At 53.2% G+C, this 24,179-nt stretch overlaps 1 protein-coding gene and 2 non-coding genes across 3 annotated transcripts; all 3 read right to left on the bottom strand.

Annotated features, from left to right (window-relative positions):
• Positions 1-17,255: 17,255 nt before the first annotated feature.
• Positions 17,256-20,008, bottom strand: RPS11 (ribosomal protein S11). The gene is made up of 5 exons (XM_049823499.1): positions 19,916-20,008; positions 19,431-19,562; positions 19,139-19,214; positions 18,305-18,434; positions 17,256-17,428 (listed from the first exon to the last, which is right to left on the bottom strand). Exons 1-5 carry the CDS (start codon positions 19,928-19,930, stop codon positions 17,305-17,307), a joined length of 477 nt encoding a protein of 158 aa, XP_049679456.1. The 5' UTR covers positions 19,931-20,008; the 3' UTR covers positions 17,256-17,304.
• Positions 18,002-18,094, bottom strand: LOC126048536 (small nucleolar RNA SNORD35). Its single transcript, XR_007508891.1, has one exon. It is a non-coding gene; the product is annotated as a small nucleolar RNA SNORD35 (small nucleolar RNA).
• Positions 18,908-19,000, bottom strand: LOC126048522 (small nucleolar RNA SNORD35). Its single transcript, XR_007508877.1, has one exon. It is a non-coding gene; the product is annotated as a small nucleolar RNA SNORD35 (small nucleolar RNA).
• Positions 20,009-24,179: the final 4,171 nt, after the last annotated feature.

Below are 24,179 nucleotides of genomic sequence, written 5' to 3'. Positions count from 1 at the left end.
CCTGGTGTGTTGGGGTAAGTGTCCACTGCCGGGCTGCCCGGCGCTGCCCTCTGAGCAGAGGTCTCCAAGTAGCCTTTTCTGCCCCAAATAGCCCTCTGGCCCTGGCACATGCGGCTTCCTGGGTGGGTGGCTCTGCCGCCACCGGAGCCCACAGCGACAACAGCTTTGGTGGGAACCTGGGAAGTAATTCCCACTGCCATGGGGAATTTGGGGCTCAGCGTCAGCACCCCAGAAACTGCTGTGCAGGGGACCAGGGAGGCAACGCAGCTGGTATCTCCAGCTCTGCACCCTCCACAGCTGGGGGCTGAGGCTGGACACTGCGAGTTGGGAGAGTGTCCGCTCTGGAGGCTGGGGAGGGGTTTGTCCGTGGGATGTCAGAGCAGGCATCTCTGGCTACTGGGGAAAGATGCCATGCCGGATGCTTCGCTGGCAGGCAGCAGGACACCTGGCTGCGTTCCCAGTGCTCGTGCTGCCCTGGTACCTATGGTGGTCCCCTGGCCCCCTCGGTGCTGCTCGGCACCTGTGGGGAAGGGGCTTCCCCAGCACTGCTGCCTTGTGTGCCACAGCCAAGCTCATGGGCAGAGGTGCTGGGATGAGAGCCTGCCCAGGCCATGCCCTGCTGATGGAGGGTCCTGGGCGCAGGGGGATCCAAGCAGCCCGTGGCACCTTCCTCCACGCGCCCCTCTCCTGCTTTGCTTTTGCTGGCTGCTGCTCTGTGGGTGCAGCAGGTTGGGGCAGCTTTGCATGTGGGGGACGTATGACTGGCCCCCCAGCCCCGCTGGGTTTCATGCCGCAGCCGGCCCATGCATGGCATTGGGCACGTGTGATGGACAGGTAAATGTGACCTGGTTTGGTTGAGGTGGTGACAAGCACGATGTGGGTGTTGGCTCCAGGGAATGTGGCTTGGCTTGTTTTTGGACCCCACCAGCAGCACAGCAACAGCATTATGCAAAATCAAAGTGACACTCCCGACAGCCACGTGTGGCCAACACGGGGTTTGACTCTCCTCCAAGAGATGTGGGAGATGCGCAGGCTCGTTATGCTGACAAACAAAATAAGGGCAAAGTTTTGGCAGTGACAGGCAGCCTAGGCAAGGCAGGGAATGAGCCTCAGGTCTGCTTCACACTGCTCCTCACACCCGGGGCTGGTTTGGGGGTCTGGGTGACCTGGTGGCAGCTGAGCTGGGCTGGGGGCTGTGACGGGGCTGTGGGGTCCTGGGGGGCTCCTTCCCTACCCCCTCCAGCCCCTGGGCCATGAGCACCCTCCTGCCTCGCTGCCTGGCTCCGCAGGTAGGGAGCCGGGCTTGGGAGTGGGGGCTTGGGGATGGTGGGAAAGGGCGTGCCAGGCATCTGCGTGTGTGCATGTGTATGTGTGCATGCGTGCGCAAGCCTGTTCACTCCCTGCTGCAGTGGCACCAGGCTTGCTGCTGTCCCTGCTCTGGTCCCAGCCCCTGGCTGGGGACCTGCAGGTGTTGAGGGAGCTGGCACAGGGATGCTGCGTGTGGGGTGGGGCCGGAGATTCGGCAGCCCATCACTCTGCCTGGGGACAAGAGAGCTGCCTGGTCGGCTGGGGGACGCTTTGCCTTCTTCCCTGCCCTGGCTTCCTTTAACGAAGGACTGAGCAGAGAAACAGGCAGAGAGGCAGGCAGGCATTGGGAACCACAGGGAGGGAAACGAAAAAGGAGGAATGGCTGGAAGGGGCTTGTGTTGCACAGATACAAACACTGCTGCAGGTCTGATCCTGCCCTAATGTGCCGCACCTGGGGCATTGGCAGAGCATGTGCTGGGGGGGACGCACTGTCCCATCCCACTGGCGGGAAGGGGCTGCCACCGGAACCCCGGTCTTGGCGACTGCTGGGGGCTGGAGGGAAAAGACACGTACCCCAAGTGGGAGCATGCCAGCATGTCAGGCGTTTCCTCCGCTTTGTTTTGTCTCTTCCTCCATGAACGGCAGCCGGGGCCTGACTCACGTCCTGAGCCTGGTGTGGCCAGTGGGTGGCACGAGGTCGGCCATGAGACTGGGACACTTGAGACCCCCAGGGCCTCTGGGACCCTCAGGACCACACTGCCTGTTCATGGCCATCACTTGAATCTTTCCTAACGCTGCTCCCTGCGGAGCATCCCTCCCTGGCAGCAGGAGTCAGAGGGGAAGGGGTGGTTTGGGTGCGGGAGGGGGGGCAGTAACCCTGCGCTCACCCGCTGCATTGCCATGCCTGGATTTGTGCAGTCCATGTTGGGACCATCTCCGTGGCGAGTGCCAGCTCCTGGAGGCTTGGCTCTGCATGGAGAGAGAGCAGGAGGAGGCAGCTGCCTGTGAGGGCTGGGGCATGGGTGGAGCAGGAGGGGAGGGGATGGGGATGGGGATGGAGTTTTGGGGAGAGGTGTCAGCTTCAGCAAACCTCCTGCTGTGAGGCAGCGCATTGCTCCCAGACCAGCACTGGGAACGGGTGTTTTGGGAGCCCAGGTCACGAGCCTCAGCTTGATGGCTTGGCTTTGCAGGCAGCTGGAATCCTTGCAGCCCCCCCCACGGCTGGGGGGCAAAGAGCCCCCGGATGAGGCTGGGGCAGAGGGGCAGCTCCTGCAGCCCCCGCCCTGCCTGGGCCAGCAGCTCCTCACCCTCTGCAGCCCCTACTCTGCTTCCAGGGGGCACCCAGAGCTGTGCCCCACCACGCTTCAGCTTTGGCAAGCCCTGAGCCCAGCACAGGCACAGTCCAGGGCTGCCGAGCGGCTCCGCTGATGGCAGGAGGGCTTCGCTCTCAGGAAGGGGAGCTGTGCTTTGGCTGTGGGGCCCACGCAGCTCCTGTGTGTGGCATCAGGGTGCGTGCTGGCAACGTCTGCACATGCAGGAGCGATGAGGTTTGGGAGCAGCGGGGTGGGGGGGTGTAGGGCTGAGCTGTGCTGTATGGGCAGGACAGGGCTGAGATTGAACGGGCCTTTCTTAGAGGCCATAACATGTGGGAACTGGCTGATGAATATTCCTTACGAAACAAGCCAAGAGGCATTGTAAACATCAAAGATATCAGGACTGTCCTGTGGAAGGGAGCAGACGTCCTCGAGGACTTAAGTGGCAGAAATAGGATGGAGTTCAATAGCACAAAATGCAAATTACTGCAGTCAGGGCTAATGACGAGAGCTTCTGCCGTGGCCTAGGAGCTTGTGATTCACAAGCGTGCAGCAAGGTCAAGCCCTAGGTGCCCTCCCCAAAAACGATGCTCCGATACGCCATGGCTGAGATGCAGCTGCCCAAAACGCAGCCTGCCCCGAGGATCCTGGCTGGGGAGCGGCTTGACCCCTGGGCAGGTAACAGAGGCAGCACTGCCCCTGGCACGGGGATGCCTTGCAGGGCATGGTCAGACTCGTTATTGGTGCTGCAGAGCAGAAGGTGCAGGACTGGCCCCTGTGTTGAGCCCCATGGCCACAGATGGCCCCGACCACCTGGAAACCCATTTATTGAGCCCCGTCCAAGGCAAAGGGGCTCAGATGCAGCCGCTGGCTGTGGAGGAGCCATGTTTATAGCACAGCTCCTGCTCCCCTGGGGATGCTGGCTTATCCCTCAGCCCAGAAGCCCCGTGGTGAGGAGTGATGGATGTCCCATGCCCTCCCCTGTGGACGCAGATCCAGGCTGAGCCAGGCTGGAGCCACCATGGGACTGGGCGAACAGCTGTCCTGTGCTGGGTCTAGAGGAGGACGCAGGGTCATGGCAGTGTGGCTTGCCCCCCAAACCAGCCCCCAGCACTTGCCTACCCACAGCCTGGTCTTGGGACCCAAGAGAAGCATCTGTGTCCCTTTCCTGGCCGGGATGGGGGTGGCAGCCAACGTGTTTTTGGTTTGAGCTGTGACAGGCTTGACGTTTGGGCGGGGAGTTTTTCTGAGGATCACTTTTTTCTCTCTGGCAAGAGGAAACTCTTGCTCAACCACTGCAGATGGGAAATTGCAGATGGAGATGTCTCAGGGCTCTGGTTATCACCTGAAGCACCAAGAAAGACCAGGAGAGGCAAAGGGGGGATGTGTGAGCCGCACTGTATCTCCGCTGGTGGGAGATTTACTGGCCTGAATTTGGCTTTGCCGCGACTTCCAGGCAGTTTCCCACTCACTCCAACAGCAGGTAACAGCATGGCTCAGGGGGGTGCATGGGCAGGATGGCTTTGGCTGTGATTTTGAGAGCTGACCTGCTCCTGGGCAGGATAATTGCAATGCATGTGAGTAAGAGTCTGCTCAGTGGCTAGAGAGTGAATGTGAATTTTTACTACTATTATTGCTAACAGTAAATATTATAGTGTTACAGACTGATGTTTGTATTTGTTAGCTGGCAACATATCAGTCATAGTTCATGATCCTTAGGGGTAATAAGTTGTTTCACCATGGCAATGTCTTCATAATAACAGTTTCTTGGGACTTATGATTATTCTCTCTTTTTCCTCTTTTGGGCTCAGTTTCTGCTGCTAAAAGAATGCTTTCTTGCTTAAAAACATGTAAAAGCTCCCCTTGTCCTGCAGCACAGCTCAGTGCTCTGCAGGACAAGGAGGGGCTTGGCTTGTGACAGGACGGACACCTTTGGGTGTCTTCTCCCTGCCCCTGCAGAGTTCTGGATGGGCCATAAAGGGGAACAGGTCACCAGAGGCAGGAGACAAACTGGTCCAGTGTCCCTTTGGAGGGGTCCATCCAGTCTGTACAGGCTGCATATGGGTCAGGAAAGGTTTTTCCTCCTGGCTGAGTGGACCCGGACCTCAGAAATTTGGCAGCTCCCTCTGCGGCGGGGTGTGTGGACCACAGACCGAGATTCCCCGACATCACACCCAGCCGATGCCAGCAGGCTCAGACATCGGGGCTGCCTGTCCTCCCTCTGCCAGGGAGCAGCCGCTCAGGGACTGAAATGCTGCAGATGAACTCCAGGCTCAGCGCAGTGGTGGCTGAATAAAAAGGTCTCCTGGTCCTTCTGGTCCTAACCCTCACGGCACACGGAGGGGAACAGGTCAGGATCTGCGACCCATGGCAATCCTGTGGGCTGACATTCAAGCTGGACAGGCAGGGATTGCTTGTGCCCGGGCAAAGATTGCTTTGGGGAGGCTGAGCCCGGGGGAAACAGCATCTCTGTGGGCTCCCAGCCAGCATGCCTGCAGATGGGCCAGGTTCACCTGCAGTGGGATGATGTGCCACATCCTCTGATGAGCATAATGGGAGGAAAAAAATGACAGGATATTTCTGCATGGACTTTCAGGCAAAATTCCTATCCTTTCCTGTGGATGCCCCAAAACATCTTTTTTTTTCCAGAGTTGCAGTGCTCACATTTGCTTGCTGCATTTCCAGGGATGAAGCCAAGAAGTATGGGGAAAGAAACGGAGACAGAACTTACAGGGTGACTTTGGGAAAGAATGCCTGGTTTTGACTATTTTTCTCCCTCAGAAGGAAAAGCCCTGCTTGATGCTGCATATGGTTTTGTCCTGACTGTAACAGAGACAGGGTGAATGGTACCTTCACTGTGAGCCAGTGTCTTTGCTACCAGGGCCCATCTGCAATGGCACATGGGGGTGATGCAGAAGACTGGTCTAGTCCCTCTGCGCCTTTCTGTGAACCTGTACTCGCTGCCTTGCATGTTCATATACCAGGTGTCAACATGTGCATGTGTATGTAAGCACATTGCTCAGAGGCGCTAGCACAGATGTCATCCGTTCACACTATGGCAGTTAATCAAATTACAGGTCCTGAGATGCCACTGTCAATCAGCTGGGAGAGGCAATGGCACCTAAAGTGGGAGCTCTGCCCACGCTGCCAGGGGACGGGGCTGGCAGTTACAGGCAGGCTGTCGGAGCTGCCCCTTTGACCTGGCAGGGGTGGGCTGTTGCCATGCAGACCTGCCGAGTGGGTGAGGGCTCCAGGCAGACCCCAGCCAAGTCCCTCCTCACTGGCACATCGTGGGGCACCGGGGCTGGCACCTGTCTGCAGCATGCCTGTGCCCTGCAGCGCTGGGGGGCCAGCTTTCCCCTGCCAGTGCTGAGGACAGGCAAGGTGGGTGGTGGAGCTGCCCTCGGCTGCAGGAGTGCAGTGATGGGCTTGGTCCTCACTCAGGTCCTGCCTTGGCTCTGCCCAGTTCAGGACTGTCATCACCCTTTTCAGACCATGTCACAGCTCTCCAGGCCAGCTCCAGGTTGTGACACTGATGATGCCTTGTCCTTCTGCCAGCCACCTGAGCAGAGGTCCCTTGTGTGTGGCAGGGAGACGAGTGCCTTGGCCCAGGTCTGTGTGCAGCGCAAGCCTGGCCACGTCCTTCCATCCCAAACATCCCGAGGAGGATGCTCTCCCGCTGACAGAGCTTTTCATCTGCATTGCACCCGCCAGCCCACCCCACCTGGTTTTGCCCTGGGGGTCTCCTCTGTTGCAATGTGCTGCCCCAGGCTGAGCTTGACTCTGCACAGGGACCTCATACACTGTGATCAACTCCATTGTGTGGCTCCCTGCTACAGTTTTATCTCATTTGCTCTTGCTTTTAAGCCTATCATTCTTCTGGGCTCTGACAGATGCATTTTAAACCTTTTCCCAAAGCCTCTGCTTTCCCTGCTCCCAGACATGGGACCAAGTCCCATCGCTGGGCAGCCAGGGAGCAGGACCTGGGCAGTGCTTCACGGGGGTCTATGCCTTCTCCTCTCGAGAACTTCTCCTCCTGAGTATTTCTGAGCATCTCTGCAGTGAGGAGCGTTACTGAGATGTCACCTGGGTTGCTTGGCTGCTCAGTGTGATGGAGACCTGCATCCCCAAGTGAACAGCAATTGGGTCAAGCTGCTACTCCCCATCTCTGCGGGTGCCATAGCTCATCGGCATGGGATGAAAGCTCGTGAGATGGAAGTTCAGAGCTGATACGAGAAATATTTCTTTGTAAGACATACAATTAAGATGTGAAACTTGTTGTACCAGGATATTGTGTGTGATAAAATTTTTTAAAGGGTTTCATAAAGGAATTGGACAAATTTATGGAATAAATATACACAGTGTCCAGTAAAAGCAAAACAAAAAAAAACTGGTTCAGGAAGCTGTTAACTCCGAACAGTTTGAATCTGGAGTTTTTGGGGAAGTGCCACAACAAGGGTGTCCCATCCTTGCCCTCTTCCCTGGATGTTGGCTGCTGGCTGAGGCGGAGGGGAGGCAGCGCCAGACTTTGGTCTGGCCCAGCACTGTGATTCCTGTGTATTATACGTGCACGAGGGCTGCCCCACTCACCTTTTTCACAGCACAATGGCAGTGGCTGATGCCAAGCTCAGAAAACAGCAATCCCAAACCCCCCTCCCCGCATTCTGGGGGGATGTGCTGGAGCCGTGTGCTGAACTGCCCCACAGCAAGGCAGCACTCGCAGGAGGACCCACTGCGGCCGAGGGTGGGTGGTCAGCCATGCGGCAGCTCAGAGAGCCCTTTCCATGGCAAAAGGGCCAAATTGGTTTGGCATGTGCCTGGGCTGGAAGCACAGACGGTGCACAGGTGCTGTTCTGGGCGGGGGAACCCCGAGCCAGGGTGCGGAGAGGAGCGGTGCTTTCGGCACGTGACAGCCAGCAGCGGCAGAGGTGATGCCCATCCTGCAGCTGCCGAGACCACGGGACGGGGCATCTCCAGGGGCTGCTCCTGCTTCCTCCCCTACACCTTCTGCTGGCTGAGGCCACAGTCCCACTGGCTGTGCCAGGGATGAGGCTGGGACAGGGTTGCTCGTTTGGGGGCTGACTGTGCTCCGTTTTCAGGTGATAACTGCCTTTGTTCTCTGCTTTCTTGCACAGCACTAGAGCAGCACAGTGCCCAAAGGGCTTCTCCCAAAGGGGGTGCAGTAAGAGGGATCCTGTCCACAGTGCATACCCACATTTTATGGGCAGCCTGTGCCATTCTGTAAATAAATATGCTTCTGATCCCAGACAGCCTTCTCAATTTCATTATTGTATTCTGTATTTGTGTTGAGTGCCGTAGAAAAAAATGGGCTTGAAGGAGTAATTTGGTGGCCTGCAGTTTGAGGTGGGATGCTGGGATGAAGAACAGAACAGGAAAGGACCATTTATCCTTTTTCTCAACCCTGATGCTGAACTTCAATGGATGTGGAGCATTAAACCGTGGAATTCGGCTTTTGCCCTGGTTCATGTCTGAAGAAGCCATGACTTTGCTGTTGGTGAGAGCTGACTCCCAGCACTGCTGGTAACACCCTGGACACTACATCCTTAGAGCTGGTTTTAGCCTTCCTTTACTTGATGTGCCAAGTTTGGCCTGTAGAAAAAAAAAACCCACAAAATTATTAAAGCTTCATGAATGCCCGACAGACCACTGAAAGATGGCTGCTCGCAGCACGCTGGCTCTCACCCTGCTGTGAACCATGATGTGGCAGGACAGCCGAGGGACTTTGGGGTGAGTCACTGCAGAAGGTCATTTTGGAGGTTTGTTGCCCAACAAGCTCAGGGGTCCATGCTGCTGCTGGGAATTTGGGTTTGCTGGCAGGGGAGCAGCTTGGGGGCTGTCTCACCCCTTTGGTGGGGAGGAGGACATGGAGAAGCCCTTGTGAGACTGGCCCCAAGGCATAAGTGATGGGTCCTGGGAAAAGGCTCGGCAGCGGCAGGCAGTGCGACACTCAGCATCGCACCGCGGGTGCCTTGTGGCCATTGACCAATTGACCCAGGCCAAAGTCCCCTATGCACATGCCATGACTGCACCCAGCACACACCATCACACACCCCCGCCAGGGGGGAAGGGACAAAACAGACCCTGTGCTGAGTGCTGGCCATGTTACCTGCTGCCAAACTGGTTCAAAGGTTTGCATTTTGGAGGGCACATTGGGTCCTGCCCCCAGGGCAGGCTGTGGGATGGAGGGTGGATCTGAGAGTGGGCAGGGTAGTCAAGCTGACTGCCCTTGCAGTGATGGGGGATGCAGGGGCAATGGAGACCCCCAGGCTCACCGCAGGGCAGCAGCTGGGTTTCCAGAGGCTCCGGCACAGTCGGCCACAGGGCTGTGACCGCTCGGCCACCCCCTCTATGGGTGTCTGCTCCACCACGACCTGTCCCTGCTTGCAAGAGCACCAGGATGTGCTGGGGAAAAATCAAAGCTTAAAAACCTCCTCTGGGTTTGGGGTTTGTCCTGCTGAGAGCAGGACTTGGAGCAGAAACCCTCAGGGAGCCCTTCCCACCTGCATTTGCCCAAGCCTTCTGTCCTGAGCAACACTATGCCTCCATCTGCACCTCCTCCTCTTTTGCCCCCTGGATCTGGCCCACCTGGGCCAAGCATTTGTGCTCAGGTGATGAGTGTTTCTTGAGACAGGGGTTAGAAAGCAGGCTTAATGGCTATCATTAACAAACATGCTGCCAGAGGAGGATGGTGGTTATAGCATCAGGCAGTGCTGCACCATGAGGGGAGGCACCCGTGGGACAGGAGCAGCAGCAGCTGCTGTGGTGCCATGGTGCTCTGGCCACAACGTGGGGGACATCCCACAGTGGTGGGGTGTCTGCATTGCAAAGACACAGGGCTGCCACAGCAGGGAGTCCAGAGGAGGCATGAGGACAGGAAAAAGGGCCATTTCCAACAGTAAAACTGGAGGACCTCTGGGATATTGGCTGAGGGGCAAGCAATTCTGTTCTCTTTTATTTTCTGTCAGAGATGGTGGACTTCCATGGGACAGGTGGGTAAGAAACACCGTAGCATGAAGTGAAAATGCATCGAGACCAGAAGAAACTCAGTGCATGTGGGGCAGCATCTTGGGGAGAGGAGAGTTGGATACCAAGCGGTGAGCTACTGCGGAGGTGGAAATGGTGGAACAAGAACTGGGCAGCTCTGCACAACCTGGGTGTGCTCCCTTGTTGCACAGGAGAGGAAGGTTAAAAGCCTTTGCTTTGCCCATACTCCTTGGGATTCTCATAGCCATCGCTCCTCTGCACCCAGGGGACTGCAGGGACTACCCTGCCCTGGGGGGATGAGAGCCAGGGTACCCTGGGGCGTGCAGGCAGGGGACGCCTCCTCAGGGTTTCTGCACAGGGACCCACCTGGACAGGGTGCAGGGAGGGAGGAAAGCTTTGGGTGGGAAGTGGGGACACGCACGTGTTGGGGGGTGCAGCTGAGGAGAGAATCCGCATGCTTGGGAAACTTGCACACATGGCCTTACAGATCACCAGAAGCCTGCTGGGATAACCACGGTGCTTCTGCTGTGTCTTTCAGCTGGCCACATAAGATACGGCAGAATTGAGTTGGGCCGAAGTTCGCTCTCGCCCTGCCTAGTCTCCAACAGTAGCCGGATATTTAGTGAAGATTATAAAAGAAGGCCAGATAAAAAAGTGTATTCTCCCAGCTATTCCTCATCAATAATTCACATCTACCGGAGCTGAAGGCTGAACACAGAACACACCATTTGCAAACCATTGATTGGGCCTTCTAATCCCTTTTTGACTTATTTATGCTTTTGGCTTTCCTAGATGCCTGACACAATGAAACCATTCATTATTGGCCTCGCAAAGCAGCTCTCAGACTTCAATATCCTGTTGTGTCTTGTGTTTTTATTCAAGAAACATGATGGGCAGATGAGGATTTCCACTCTGGGACACATTCAAATGGGCTTTCCCTTGGTTTTCCATTAGGAAGCAATGCGACAGAGATGGGAGAGAGACCAAATGGGAATGCTGCAGGAAGTTGTGGAGGTCCACAGTCGCAATGCTGTTTTTGTTGCAGGACGTAAAGATAATGCACACCCATAACTGCTGCCAGTGCTTTGCTTCCTATTCCTCCCCTGCCTGGGAAGCCGGAGCTGCCATGATGGGCACTGTGCTGCGAGGGAGTCGGGGCGAGGTCCGGCCACATTGGGAAGCCTTTACCTTTTCCATCCTGGATGGGATCCTGGTGTGGAATCGTCTGGGCGTGGGTGGCTCTTCCCTCCTGCTCCAGGTCCTCGTGCTGTGGGAGGGTCCAGCTGTACCCGTGCCTCCTCCGGATTGAGGACATCCTGTGTGTTTTCCTGGATATTCCCCCTGTTTTCTCCTCCCATTTAGCCTCTATGGTAGTTATAGACAGCAAAACAGGCTGAGCAGTAAGTCACTGCCCCTAGAGTTGGCTGTTGGTTTCCCCCACTGTTTTGGCAGTCTTTCTGTGATTCTGCTGAGGTTTGAGTTATCCTCTCTGGTACCTGGGATGCTGAAACTGCAGGTGCTGCTCCAGGTGAAGTCTTGCCGCTGCCCCTTGCAACTGCTCTAATGCTTGCCTTCAGCTAATACAAAACCTTTTGCATTAGGCACTCTGGAGAAACTGTTGCCCTCTTTTTGTAGCTGTATTACAATCTTCTAGCTTCTAGCAGACAAGATCCTGGGATACAGAAAAGCATCTTTTTGTTAGTCTGCAGAGCATGGCTTTGTTCCATATACGGTTAAATTTAATATCAATTCAATTAATCCAGCCCCCGCTGTCTCTCAGTTATTTCTGAGTGATATCCAGCCCTTTGTCTACATTGGTGGCGTCTCCTGACTTTGCCTCTTCCTCCCCTGGAGCTTGCAAACGCCTTACCAACCACACCTGCTCACCATGCAGCTGGTGGAGCCAGCACTGAAAGTATTTATTTTCCTAATTCATAAATAACCACTGCTAAGTATGAAATGTTCTTCCCTCCCCCTTTCTGAAATGCCAAGGCAAAATGCTCTTGCAGCCCCCGCTCGGGCTCATGCCGGCAGGCAGCAGATGCGCTGCCATTAAACGGGGAACCTCGGAAGAAATATTGCACAAAGACTTTATAAATACCCTCCTGGTCTGAGGTGGAGGCGTGTTTTTTTTCCATGCCATGTGCGTGAGCTGTCAGACTGAGCGCCGGTCTCCCTCCAGGCTGCAGGAAGACGGTTTATTATTTGCAAATATCTCAAAGCTGTTTTTGAAAAGATGGGAAGGATTTAGGGACATGTTTGGTAACAAAGCGGAGCAGCAGAGAGCTCTGGCTCACGTGTGAAAAATGTTCCCTGCACATGTGATGGGGAGGGAACAAGTGTTTTGGGGACAGCGTTTGTGCTGTTTTCCTCCCCACCTGAGCTGGTCGGATGCTCCTGTATGGCAACTGCTTGACTTAGCAGAGAGGATGAGGTCAGACTGGTGAGAGCTGCCACATCACATCCCTCTGCGGGGCGGCAGGGATGCCAGGCAGGATGGTCCCATCAGGGCGAAGCAGGAGGGCAGAGCGTGATCTGCCCTTGTCCTGTGCGGATCTGGTTGCCCAGGTCCGGCAGGAATGAGGTAGCTGCAGGAACTGAGCCCTGGCTTTCTGCATGGTTGGTGTTTTTGAGGGCCCCAGTGTGCAACGAGAGATGAGAGACAGCTGAAAGCTGGCTCCAAGGCATCTCTCCATGTGGGTGCAACACCTTGCTCTTACCTTTGCAGTCATAACATCTGTTTTCCAGTTGGCTTGGTTTTACTAAGTACCAGTTCAGTCTCCCTAAGGGATGCTGCCTTGAAGAGGTGATGCCTGTGAGTTTGAAAACCACACATATGTTTGCTGTGATCAATCTGGGTGAAGGAAAAATCATGATCCTCCAGCTGCTGGGGAAGGGTCCCTCCAAGGCCATTTTCAGCACTTCTCGTGCCGATCCTGTATAGCAACTGGGGCAGGGGGGCATACGCTGGGCAGCCCCTGGGAGCAGCCCAGAGCCGGGACCCCGGGGCTGAGCCAGACCAAGTCTTTGCTGGCAGACTGGAAGTCAAGCTAAAATAGTTTGTGCAACAAGAGGCTGCCCCTGAGGGAAATATTTTCAAAAAGTCTTTTAATTTCCCCATCTTCAGTTTCTCACGATCATATCTGGTTTTTCTTATTTTTCCAGGTGAAGGCACATGACTGCAGCATCACGTATACTCTCCCCACGTACAAACACAAAGAATCAACCTGTTTTTCAGCCACCTTGTGTTTAAGCGAAGCAGTTTGGCTCTTCAGCTCCAACTCCAAGATGATTTCCACTCCAACCCACTTCTGCAGATTTTCCTTGAACCTGCACCACGTTTTCAAAGCACTTTGTGGGATGTTTCCACCTGCGATGCTCTCACCCTGCCATGCACACTTGGTAGAGCTGCCCCGCTGCTGGATGACCTTCCCTGCTTGTGCAGTTGGTGATGCCGAGAGCCACAGGACTGCGACTTCCCTGGTGGCACGGCTCTCATAACAAAGGTGCAACCCGGTAGTGGATTTCAGGAACGGCCAGACAAGCAGTCATCTGCTTGGGGAACACACACAACTTTTGTCAGTGGTGATTTCAGATTCCTGGTAATCTTCACCCAGTAGGAGGGCTTCTGTTAGGATCAGGACAGACCCTTGGTTGGTTCCAAACTATTTAATATTTTAAATCAATTAACAGATATATTTGGAAATCTGTTCACTGTGTAACTTACTTCCTCTGTGATTTGCTGATACATTTTTAATGAGAACACTATGCGATTGCTAAATAAAACTCATTCCAGAAGTTAATTGGCCAGGATCTATTTTCCATTAAAACAAGGCTGAAGCATGAACTTTTGTTACCAACTTTTAGAGCTTCATTGACTGAGCTGTGTATGAGATATTCTTTTTTTCTGTGTCTATGTGGGATCAAAACGAAACCAGCTCACCGCTAACCACCTGGGTCATCTCTCAGTGGCTTAAAAGGGGGCCATGGCTGGTCATTGCTCAGCCCACTGTCTCCTGCTCTGTTGCACCCTGACGCAGCTGGGAAGGGGCCCTGGTCTGCTCCAGCCTCTCGCTGCCTGTGCTGGGGGTCCCAAGTGGCACCCAGTGCCCAGATGTGGCCTCACCAGTAGCGCAGGGCTGTTTTCCAGACACCATCATAAACATTCATTGTGCCTGTCTGGATGAGCGGTGTGGTGATGGAGGGTTTCCATCCTCAGAGGTTCCTCATGCAGAGTGCGGCTAAGTATTTTCTCATTTAGTTTTTTAAATTTCAATTTAATTTTAATTTATATTTTCAATTTTTTTACTAATTTGAAACATTTAACCATGTTCACTGTAACTCTGGTGAAATTTTCCCTTATAATCTGTCACAGTGAAAGCAGTGAATTTTTTTTCCCCCCAAGCCTTTCTGCTGATTTGAAGTTACCTCAGAGCAGACACCAGCCCCAGCGAAAACGTTTAAAACTGGATGCCCTGCGGGGCTACTGGGGACTGATTAGAAGTGTAATTAGGATTTCCCGGAGAGGTTTGGGAGTATTAACAGTGGAGCTTTATGTCTTCAAAGGTAAGTGCATGGGTCCCACTCAACAATCGAGTCAAACGCCTTTGGTGTGACGACTGACACGGAGAGTCTGGTGAACCCAGGCTCCTCACAGTCACCAACGGGTGCACGAAAGGAGGGAGGAGCAGGTTTCTGGATTGGGGAGCTGCTGGTTGAGTGGCCAAGCTGCCTCCTCATGAAACACAGAGACACTAATGAAGAGGAGGGAACAGATTTAACAGCAAGGCCACTTATTCGCCCTCCCTCCAGCTCCAGGCCAGGCCCCCTCCCTCGCCTCTCACTGCTCTGTGAGATGGCTCAGCTCATCAAACCAGCAGAAAATGACCTGGAGAGAAGAAAGCCCGCTGTTTTCTGCCTGGTTAGCGAGCAAAACCTGCCGTGAGGGAGATGGAGGAAGGGCCATGAGCCCTGCTCAGCAGTGGCAAGCCACCAGATCAGCTCCACCAGGTTGTGCAACCACCCCCAGACACTGCTTAGTCTTGCTGCTCCTTCAGTAGCTTCTGAGCAAGCTGGAAGCAGCCTGATCTCTCTCCAAGGGCTTCTAAGGGACAGATTACACACTGCTGCAGTGGCAGAAGCTGATGTGCTCTTACCAAGAGCCAGCAAGCAGAGCCATGCTCAACACTGGATCCCCAGGGAGCGCTTGCATTGGGGAAGCTGCTCCAGCACAGCAGGGGGACACAGACCTTCCAGAGATAGTCTTGCTGTACATGGAAGTGGTAAATAATGAGCATTTTACCTAGATCTGCCTGGTGTGAAGGCAGTCAGCGAGGCATCCCTCAGCCAAGGTCATGGCAGGGCAGTGGGCTCTTGCTGCAATGTGCCCAGCACCTTCTCAGTCAGCACAGCTTCAGCGTGACGGTGCCACCCCCAAGAAGCTGCCCAGCCAGGGGCAAAGCCCAGTCAACTCTGCCTGGCAGCTGCACTGCAAATCCTCCTGCTGCCCGGAGCTCCCCCGAGACCACCACCTTTCCAGCTGCCCTCCCATATGCAAGCTCCTGTCTGACTCCTTGGCACCCAAGGATGTGCCTCCAGAGCTGCTCTCCCTGCTTGCTCCACAGCTGACCTGTTTCAGCCCTTGCCACAGTGACTTCTGGAAAGCACCGGCCAACCTCCTTTTCACTGCTCTGGCCTGAACTCCTGCCTCCCCTGTGCTGTGCTCCAGGCGGATGGCACAGCCAAGCTCCAGGCAGCAGAGCACAGGAGCCAATGCATGTGCTGCTCCGGTACTGACACACCAGCGAGGCCGTGACATCCCCCAGCCCAGGCAGGAACACTGGCTCCAGAGTTCTGCCAGGATCCTGTACCACCAGCTTCAGGGATTCTGTACCACCACCCGAGCCCCTGCTCCTCCTCCTCCCCCAGCCTCACACAAGGCTCATGAATTTAGGCAGAGAAACCTCCAGGCACAGCAACCCCCTGTGTATGCCAGCCCAGCAGCCTCATCTGAGGGTCCCCCCAGGTAACAGTCATAGCATGACTGCCTGCAGACATCTCAAACTGCCACGCGGACAGACTGGGCTGGTTCAGTTTGTTACTTCCCCATCAAAATGAGAAAGAGTTCAGGCAGAGCCCCGTGGAAGGACAGGAAGACTGCTGGGAAGCCTGGCAGGAAGGACCCTTCCTACACAGACAGGGAAAAGCCATCTGACCCAGCTGCTATCGGAAATATTCACTTGTATCCCAGTGAAAGCTGACCCAGTGTTTAAAAGCTTTCTGATCAGTAGCCACTAACAAAAATATCTAGGTACAAAGACCCACAGAATTCTGGGACCTACCTTCACTCTAGATTGGCTTTATTGGCAGTGTCTCTAGCCTGCCACAGAGTGAGCACTTCTTCCAAATCCTACTGAATTCCTCCCAGATGCAAGAGGACATCCCAGCCACAAAGGTACAAGGCAGCATGAACCACAAGCTCTCACACAAACACTACTGAATTTTCATGAGCCAGATGCACGTCAATAAAGAAGTCACCAGGATGCAGCGTTTTCTGCAAGCTGTGGGGCACCAAATCGCTCTTGCAGCCCTTTGCAGCATTAACTCAACAGGCAACGCTGCCAGAGCCAGCTCTGGGTTAAGGTAACGCTGCCAGCTGAACTACATGCATTTAAAAACACTGAATTTTGATTGTTCCACTTCTGGTTCTCATCATGCAGCCCTCCTGTCATCCATACTGTGTCACACCATCACTCCCTCCAGGCTCTTCCCCCAAAGGTGGGATCAGTCTCCTACAGAAGGGCTTACTTGGTTCCCAGAATAACATTTCCTATGACTGTTGGAACCACAAGCAACTATCACCTCTAAAAAAAATCTGCAGGAAAAGCAGTTTCTTTGGCATTAATTCCTATTCCCTTCAGCTGCTGACGCATCACAGCCTTGTAAAAATGTGCTTGGACGCCTTTGTGTGTGAAAACACCACATGGCATCTTTCTCTTTAAATACATATTTAAGCTTTCTGAGAAATGATCTTTAAAGTCACAACTGCCTTTGTTATCACTCAGAGGCTTTACATTCTAAACCAATTTATTACATAATCTTCCATCTGTTACCATCTGCAGCTATGCTGAGGAGGGGTGAAATGGCACACCAGAAATCAGCATTGAACTGCAAAGCCACAAGAACTCTCCAGAAAGTAACAAAAAGCAGTCAGAGCATGTCCCATTCTGCTTTTTCACTGTGCCCTGTTTTCCCACACATTAAGAACCTAAGCCTTGGTCAGCCTGTCCCAGAATACAGAGATGCAAAGGCAGCTCTCCTTTGGACAGACCATGCTGCACCTCAGACCGAGGAACACTCGCTCACCATACCGGTCAGATTGTCTGTCAGCTCCAGAGAAGAATACCAGGGTCCTGGTTTATCAACAAAGGCACAACACTCCCTCCTTGTCCCTCACCCAAACTCTCGGCATTTCTGAACAGAAAACTTGGGACTATCAGAACTTGCACCTACATAATACTCTCACATTTTCCTCAAGAGCTGCACTCACCTCACCCATTTCCATAGCTTGCTGACTTTGCATGTGCCGTTGTATCCCCATGCTATTGATTCCAGATTACACACACAGGGTGTTTTTACAAAAGTTTTATTTGTCCTGCATATCTTCCATACGCCGTTTTTAAAATTTCTGGAATTGCTTCTTGGTACCAGCAGCTTTTGTGACTTTGAGGACATTGAACCGGACAGTCTTGCTGAGGGGACGACATTCTCCCACAGTGACAATATCGCCAATCTGGACATCCCTGCAAAGACATTATTGCTATTTCAGCAGTTCTTGAGTTTCCTGCATTTGCAGTCAGTTTGCTCTGTAGCAGACATTTGCCTTGTGTGATGCTACCAAGCAACACAGCACTGAAAGTGACCTTGGATGTCTAAAATTGTAAAGCAGGGTCTTATTTTAAGTGTTGAGAAGATGAGTGTGCCTAAAAAGCAGCAGCAGCCCCCCCCCGCAACTGCCACAAAGTCTTGGAGTCCGTCACTCCACACTAAGCTCAAACTCGAGACAAACACAAGCTTTCTGCAAGAGCGAGATGAGTGCCGAGCGTTGAAGCGAAACCCTTCAGATGGGGAGTTTCCCTCCCATTCACATACAGGCTCAAAGCACTACTCAAGCCAAATCAGCTGGACTACAGTGCTAGTCCAGGTTTTCCTGGAAGCCCTGCGCTCCAACGACAGGCTTAGGAAATCCGCAGCAGACAAAAAAAAAGCCAGCCTCTGAACCTGTCACCTCTGGCCTCAGCATTTACTTCAGTTACCCTTTCTCAAGAACTGTTAACAGTGTATGGTTTCAGAACAGGCAGACTGACCAGAACCTGTCTTATGGTTCAGCAATTGCCACTGGCATTGTCAGCAGCCCCCCTCACCAACAGGGACTCTGAAGACCATCGTGAGTTTAGACATCACCACCAGTAAGCAGGTTCCAGGTCAGAAGCACCAACAAAAGTGCATGTGTCACACCAACGTGCACGCTCACTGCAGTTTCTACACAAAAGCCGAGTTCAGCATTCTAAACAATATATAACCACACATAGGAGACATTTGGACCATGTCTGGCACTCCCATACACCTCCTCTCCACAGGGAAACACTCCCCCTGTCACTGAGGGGACCTGCACACACCTGAAGCAGGGGGAGAGATGCACAGACATGTTCTTGTGGCGCTTCTCGAAGCGGTTGTACTTGCGGATGTAATGCAGGTAGTCCCGACGGATGACAATGGTGCGCTGCATCTTCATCTTGGTAACCACACCTGGGTGACAGAAGTTGGGGGGAACGCGACAACGATGAGCATAAGCTAGCGCGCACCGACCATTGGCAAACTGGGCTGGAGATTTGGGTTTTAACTAACAGAGAACAGATTTTTAGAAGCTATCCAAGAGAATCAGCAGGGATGAGTGACATTTGACACCCGAAGGCAGTACTAGTCAATTCCAGTTAATTTCTCCTTATATACCTTAGTAATAAATGGTAACACACCTTTTGGGGGGGTGTGCTCTGGTTCTATCAGGCTGAAAGGGCTTTCTTTCCACCTTACTGCCAGGCTACAACCTTCAGATTTGTATTATAAACCAAACTATTTCTCTTGTCTTTTTTAAGACCTTCTAAGCACACTGTGACACGCTTCCTGAAACCAATCCTCCCTACATTATCTGCTACTGTATTACATCAACATCTGCAACACAGAACACATCTGGAAGAATAACTGCCAGCAGCTGGTCCTTTCACTAGGCATCAGCAAAGCCGTGTGGCATTGTCGTCAAAGCCCCTTCACCATGAGACTTGGAAGACCATCGTGAGAGAATGGCATCATGTGCAGCTCAAGGACCACAGCAGAGTTTGCAGGCAGCTCTAGATCGACAATCCCAGCTCGTGGGCTTTGTCTGCTTACCCACTTCAGGGCAGTCAGGGGATTACGTCTATAGCATTACTCTCTAAGGAACCTTCACAACTCACCTGACAGGATTCGGCCACGGATAGAGACATTACCAGTGAAAGGACACTTCTTGTCGATGTAGGTGCCCTCAATTGCCTACAACGAGAAATGACTATCAGCATCTGGGTGGACAAACAGCTCAGGCAGCGCTGAAGCTCAGAGGAGCCACACCTACACCGGCCTATGAGCAGACGCACTTGGCAGGTCTGTCACGGCCTCTGGGATGCCGTGGGAGCAGATGCGGGGCCCGGGAGCACAGCCAGGAGTGGGACAGCCCTGCCCGCCCGGCTCCCGCAGCCAGCCGTGCCTCACCTCCTTGGGAGTCTTGAAGCCGAGGCCGATGTTTTTGTAGTAGCGGGGCAGCTTTTCCTTGCCACCCTCGCCCAGAAGCACCCGCTTCTTGTTCTGGAAGATGGTGGGCTGCTTCTGATAGGCACGCTCGGTCTGAGGGGGGCGAGAAAGGGGAGCATCACCGGCAGCCCCGGGGCACGGCACCTCCCCAGCCCCGAGAGCAAGCAGACCCCGCGGCACGGTACCACGCCGACATCGAGATCCCCCCGCCCCGGCTCCCCAACCCTGGGGCACGGTACCTCATGGAGAACGTCCGTCACACACACACACACATACCCACCCACCCACTCACTCACTCACTCCCGCACACCGCCGCCAGGCCGGGGCCGCAGCCCCACCGTCCCCAGCACCCCCGGGGCAGGGAGCAACCCACGGGGGGTAGTCGGGGGGGTGGCCCGGGGGGGGGGTGGCCCGGCGGCCGCGGCCTACCGCCGCGCAGCACCCACCTGCGTGTCCGCCATCTTGAGCCGCGCGGCGGAAAAGAGGCCTCGGGCCCCGCGCGGCGCCGCTTATCCCAGGGGCGGGGCGCCGGAAGTGAGTTCACGGGGAGGCTGGCTGAGTGGTGTCACTTCCTCCGCCACTGCCCTGAGGGGCGAGGCCAGGCCGGCGAGTGGGGACCCGCGGCCCGCACAGGCGGCCCGGTCCGGTCCGGTCCGGTCCGCGGGTATGGGGCCCCTCGGCGCTTTCCCCCTGGCTCACCCCTGTCTCCTTCCCTGCAGGGATGTGGCGTCGGACCGGGCCCGGTCGCTGTGTGCTGCCCCCACTCCCCACTCTCCTCCGGTTTCTGTGTAGGCCTCGGCTGGTACATGCAGGCCGGCTGTCGTGGTGCTGGGGAGAGAAAGGCAGAGCCCGGCTGGAGGTCCAGCGCTTTGGGAACCTCCTCGCTGATGTCAGATACAGAAAATCCTGTGGTAGATTAGGAAGCCCTGTTTTAAATGAAGTTAAGTTAGCTGAGATTGTTCTGAGCTTTTCTGTTCCTCCTGTTCAGTGGTGCCTCACTTGGAGCACCAGTTCTGATCCTTTCTGTGCTTCCTGACGGTGCAACCCTCTTGGCAGGAAAATGAACAAATGACTGGATACAGAGCAACTTAGTGGTCAAAGTGAGGAGGGGATACCTCCTCAAACGACCACCGAAGACCACACGAGACCCCCATGCATGCAGAGAAGGCATCTGATGTGGTGTTGTTATGTGATCCTATGCATATGCATCAGATAGTTTGAATATGTGTTAGGTAGGAGTAGTTTTAATAAATCAGATAAAATTGTTACTGTATAAAAGAGACACACCTGATGAATCTGGCATGCTTGATTTGCAGAAACTGAGCACCCTGCGCAGAATAAAGCAATCTCTCTCCTGAGTGTGTGAGATCGGTCTGTTGCACACCAGGTAATGAATCTGCTTTTAGGACAACATTGCCAGCCCTGTGGATTCTTGTCCCAGGCATGTTAGATTAGATCAGGGGACAGACAGCCACGCAGAGCCTGGAGGGAGGATGCCTGCCTGGGGAGCAGGGTGGCAGCCAAATCGGGTGCTAAAAAAAGTAGATCAAGGTGACGTAGGCAGGAGAAGCAGAGGATATCGGGAGGGCCCTTTCTGAGAGCAGATGCAGGGCAGCCTGGATGAGTAAGACAGAGTACATCACAGCCCAGGCTGACCACCAGCGCTTTGGTGGTTCAGTTTTACGCCGCTGGCTCAGTCACCCCACAGAACAGCTTTGCTCGTGCCTCCTCATTGGCCGGCATCTTGGGCTGCAACTCAGGAGGTGCTGACCTCTGCACAGCCTGCACATGAATTGGGGCAAGACCTTCTCTGTGTTGGTTTGTTATCTAGACAGCTGAGAGAGGAATTCTCAGGGGAAGTACATTGTGTATTGATACAAAGACCTTGGGTTTGTAGTGTACCTACCACAATCAGTTCCTTTGGGTGGACGAAGATTTAAATACAGCAGGGTTTGGGTGGGATTTTCTTCCAGGTCTCAGGCTGTGAGGGACAAAACCAGCTGTGAGGACACACACACAGACCAGGGGTCTGTAGATCTACCTGTGCTGCTCGACTTCCAGAAATGGGGGACCTTCTGGGTGGATGCCTCTGCGTCTGGACACGTGTTTGTGTTTCTTCAAGGTCTTTTTCAGAACCTGTTAGCAGTATTGTTGGAATTGGACCTAAATTATGTAAATTTTCAGCGATTGTGGCCTCTGACTTATTACGCACGGCAGGGTACCTCAGAAAAGGCAGTAAATCTATCTTTACTTAGTTTTACATAAAGGCAGCAGTATAATTTAACGTTATTGTGATGCAAATAAGGTTATATTAAACCAACAGCATATGGTACCCTGTTTACTGCATGTCACATTATTAATCGATTGTTTGAAGATTAAAGGGAGAATAAGGGCTTTTTAGAGCCCTTATGCTAAAAGGCATTTTGTTCTCTGTTAGTTGTCATCTGCCTCATTAGAGGTTGAGTGCAGGGGGAACTTTTGTGGCTGAAAGCAAAGTCATTTCTAGCCATGAAGAGTTAACTCGTGTGGATGGCGATGGACTTTTGCAGCAGGAGAAGTGAGGACTGACAAGGAACAGGCTCAAAACAAAAAGCAGCTCATTCTTCCTGCAGGAGTAAACTGGGGTGAAAGTCCTTGTTGGGGGACTGGGGATGTTGAAAGTTTACAGGGGCTCATGGAGGGACTGCATGTGTTCATGGAGGAAAAATCCATTCGTGTTTGCTGAATACATGTGAAAAACGGGCAGCTCGGGAAGTGTCCTCAGCTGAAAGTACTTGGCACTAGGATGTGGATGAGGCAAAGCAGACCTTGGCTCAGAAAGGGCTTTGGCTCTGCGACCCAGGCAGGGATTTGGGAGGATCCTGTTCAGTGGGCTGAAGTGGGACAGGAGTTTTTTTAAGTTTTGGTCACTGCAATGTTGATCTTTTTGTGTCTAAGTCAGTGCCTAGACAGGTTCTTGCACTGGTCACTGCAATGTCGTTGTCTTGAATAGATGGTAGGAAGACCTCAAGGATTTTTATATCTACTGTCTTCAAAGTCGTTTCAAACTCTCAGGGGAAAAGCAGCATGAAATAGAGATACCTAACTAAATTCTTTTGAAAATTGCCATTTTTATCCGCAAATTATCCATAAGCTGATGAATAAATAAAATAGCATTTCTTTACTCACCTGTTTGACACTAAAAATGAAACTGAGTCATCTACTGCCTTTAACTCCTAAGGAACTGTGAAGAGTAGGGGAATAAAAAAAAATTATAGCAATCTTTTTCTATTTTAGGTGGGCAAATACTGTGGGTGTTTTGCAGCTGCTCAGATCAACCTGCTGCCAGTGAAGACTCTCATCTTTGGGTTCAGCATCTGCAGCAGCAGTTGGAGAATAGCTATGTCGTTGTGGGACAGGACTGTGTCAAAACAAGGGAGGAAGGTGGGGGTGTCAAGCTACCGAGCTTGATCCTGATGATGCAAGACAAAGCAAAAGGGAATTTCAGACAAGGGCTTAATCAGAAATACCTGATTAACCCCTGATTAATCATCAGCAGAGCACAGTGCTGCAGCTTTATGAGAGAATATAAAGGGGGTGGGCTGCTAGGAAGTGAAGAAAGGGGCTCTTCCATCAAAATATGTCATCCAGACCGGGAGGTGAGGAGTCTTCAAGAGTCACTAGTGCTCCTGAGTCGTGATACCAGGGCGTTTCCCCTGATCCTGCTAGCAGCCGTCTGTTTAGGGCTAAGCGTTTCTTCTGATGGCCTGCAGCAGGAAACGGCTTAAGAACATTGTGTGAGGAGGAAATAGCAGAGGTAAAGCATAGACATTGTCTGGTGAGAGAGGGAGTATTCCTCTGGCCATTGTCTGGCTGTATGAGATACCATCAAGCCTTTGTCATAAGGAAATATGCAGAATCCATACTGCCTTTTCGGAGGAAACTCAAGGAAGCTTCAGAGATTGAGCTGAGAAAACCAATGATGACCTAGCAGTATGTTTCTTCTGGCAGCTGGAGAGAAAGTTCTGAAGAACTTTGAAATGATAGAGGAAGAAACCAGAAAACTGTGCTCTTGTGTTCTGACCTTAGGCAGCATTAGGTTATGATGAGGGACTATGAAGCTGCTTTCACTGATACTTTTTAAAATAGACTAGTAACTACTGGACAAGCTCTGTTTGGGCAGCTTGATCCTTTCCCAGTGTGCAGATTTGGCCTTGATGGCATCTTCAAGTCCCTTCCAGACCTGCACTTCTGTGCTTCCTCCCGTGCTGTCATGCGTGGCTCAATAAAACAGAAACATGAAGGTGTGGTGGATGTGGTAGGGAGAAGACAATCACTGGGGTCTGAAGGTTGGTGGCCTCTCCCAGCTGGGTGCTGTCAGCTTTCAGGGACCTCTGACTCTCCAGGGACACGGATCCTATGGACGCTCCAGTGAGCAGCTTCTCGGTCTCTGGCCACAGTGGGATCTGCTCTGGGAGTGGACTCGCTCTCAGCCTTGCTCACCCGACAGTACGGTTAGTGCTGAATTTATTAATTTAGTTTCTTAATCCCAACAGTATTGTAGATAGTAGGAACAATACTGTATTGATGGTTAGTACACACTGGGGTGTTACTGTGCAGCAGAAATGAATTCAAACTGCAGTTCCGTTTTACTGTCACTTAATTAGATCCTTGTTCATTGTTTCATGTTTTCTGTGAGTGGCATTCCTATCACCTGTCTGTCATGTGTTA

The sequence above is a fragment of the Accipiter gentilis genome, chromosome 19 (assembly GCF_929443795.1).
Source record: "Accipiter gentilis chromosome 19, bAccGen1.1, whole genome shotgun sequence".
Lineage (NCBI taxonomy): Eukaryota > Metazoa > Chordata > Aves > Accipitriformes > Accipitridae > Astur > Astur gentilis.
This window is presented reverse-complemented; position numbering and strand designations above follow the sequence as displayed.

Excerpts from the sequence above, each read along its gene's own strand:
- RPS11 (XM_049823499.1), bottom strand. Across the intron at positions 19,215-19,430 it reads GCTTCAAGACTCCCAAGGAG|GCAATTGAGGGCACCTACAT; the intron begins GTGAGGCACGGC and ends TTCTCGTTGTAG. Across the intron at positions 18,435-19,138 it reads CCGTGGCCGAATCCTGTCAG|GTGTGGTTACCAAGATGAAG; the intron begins GTGAGTTGTGAA and ends TCTGTCACCCAG.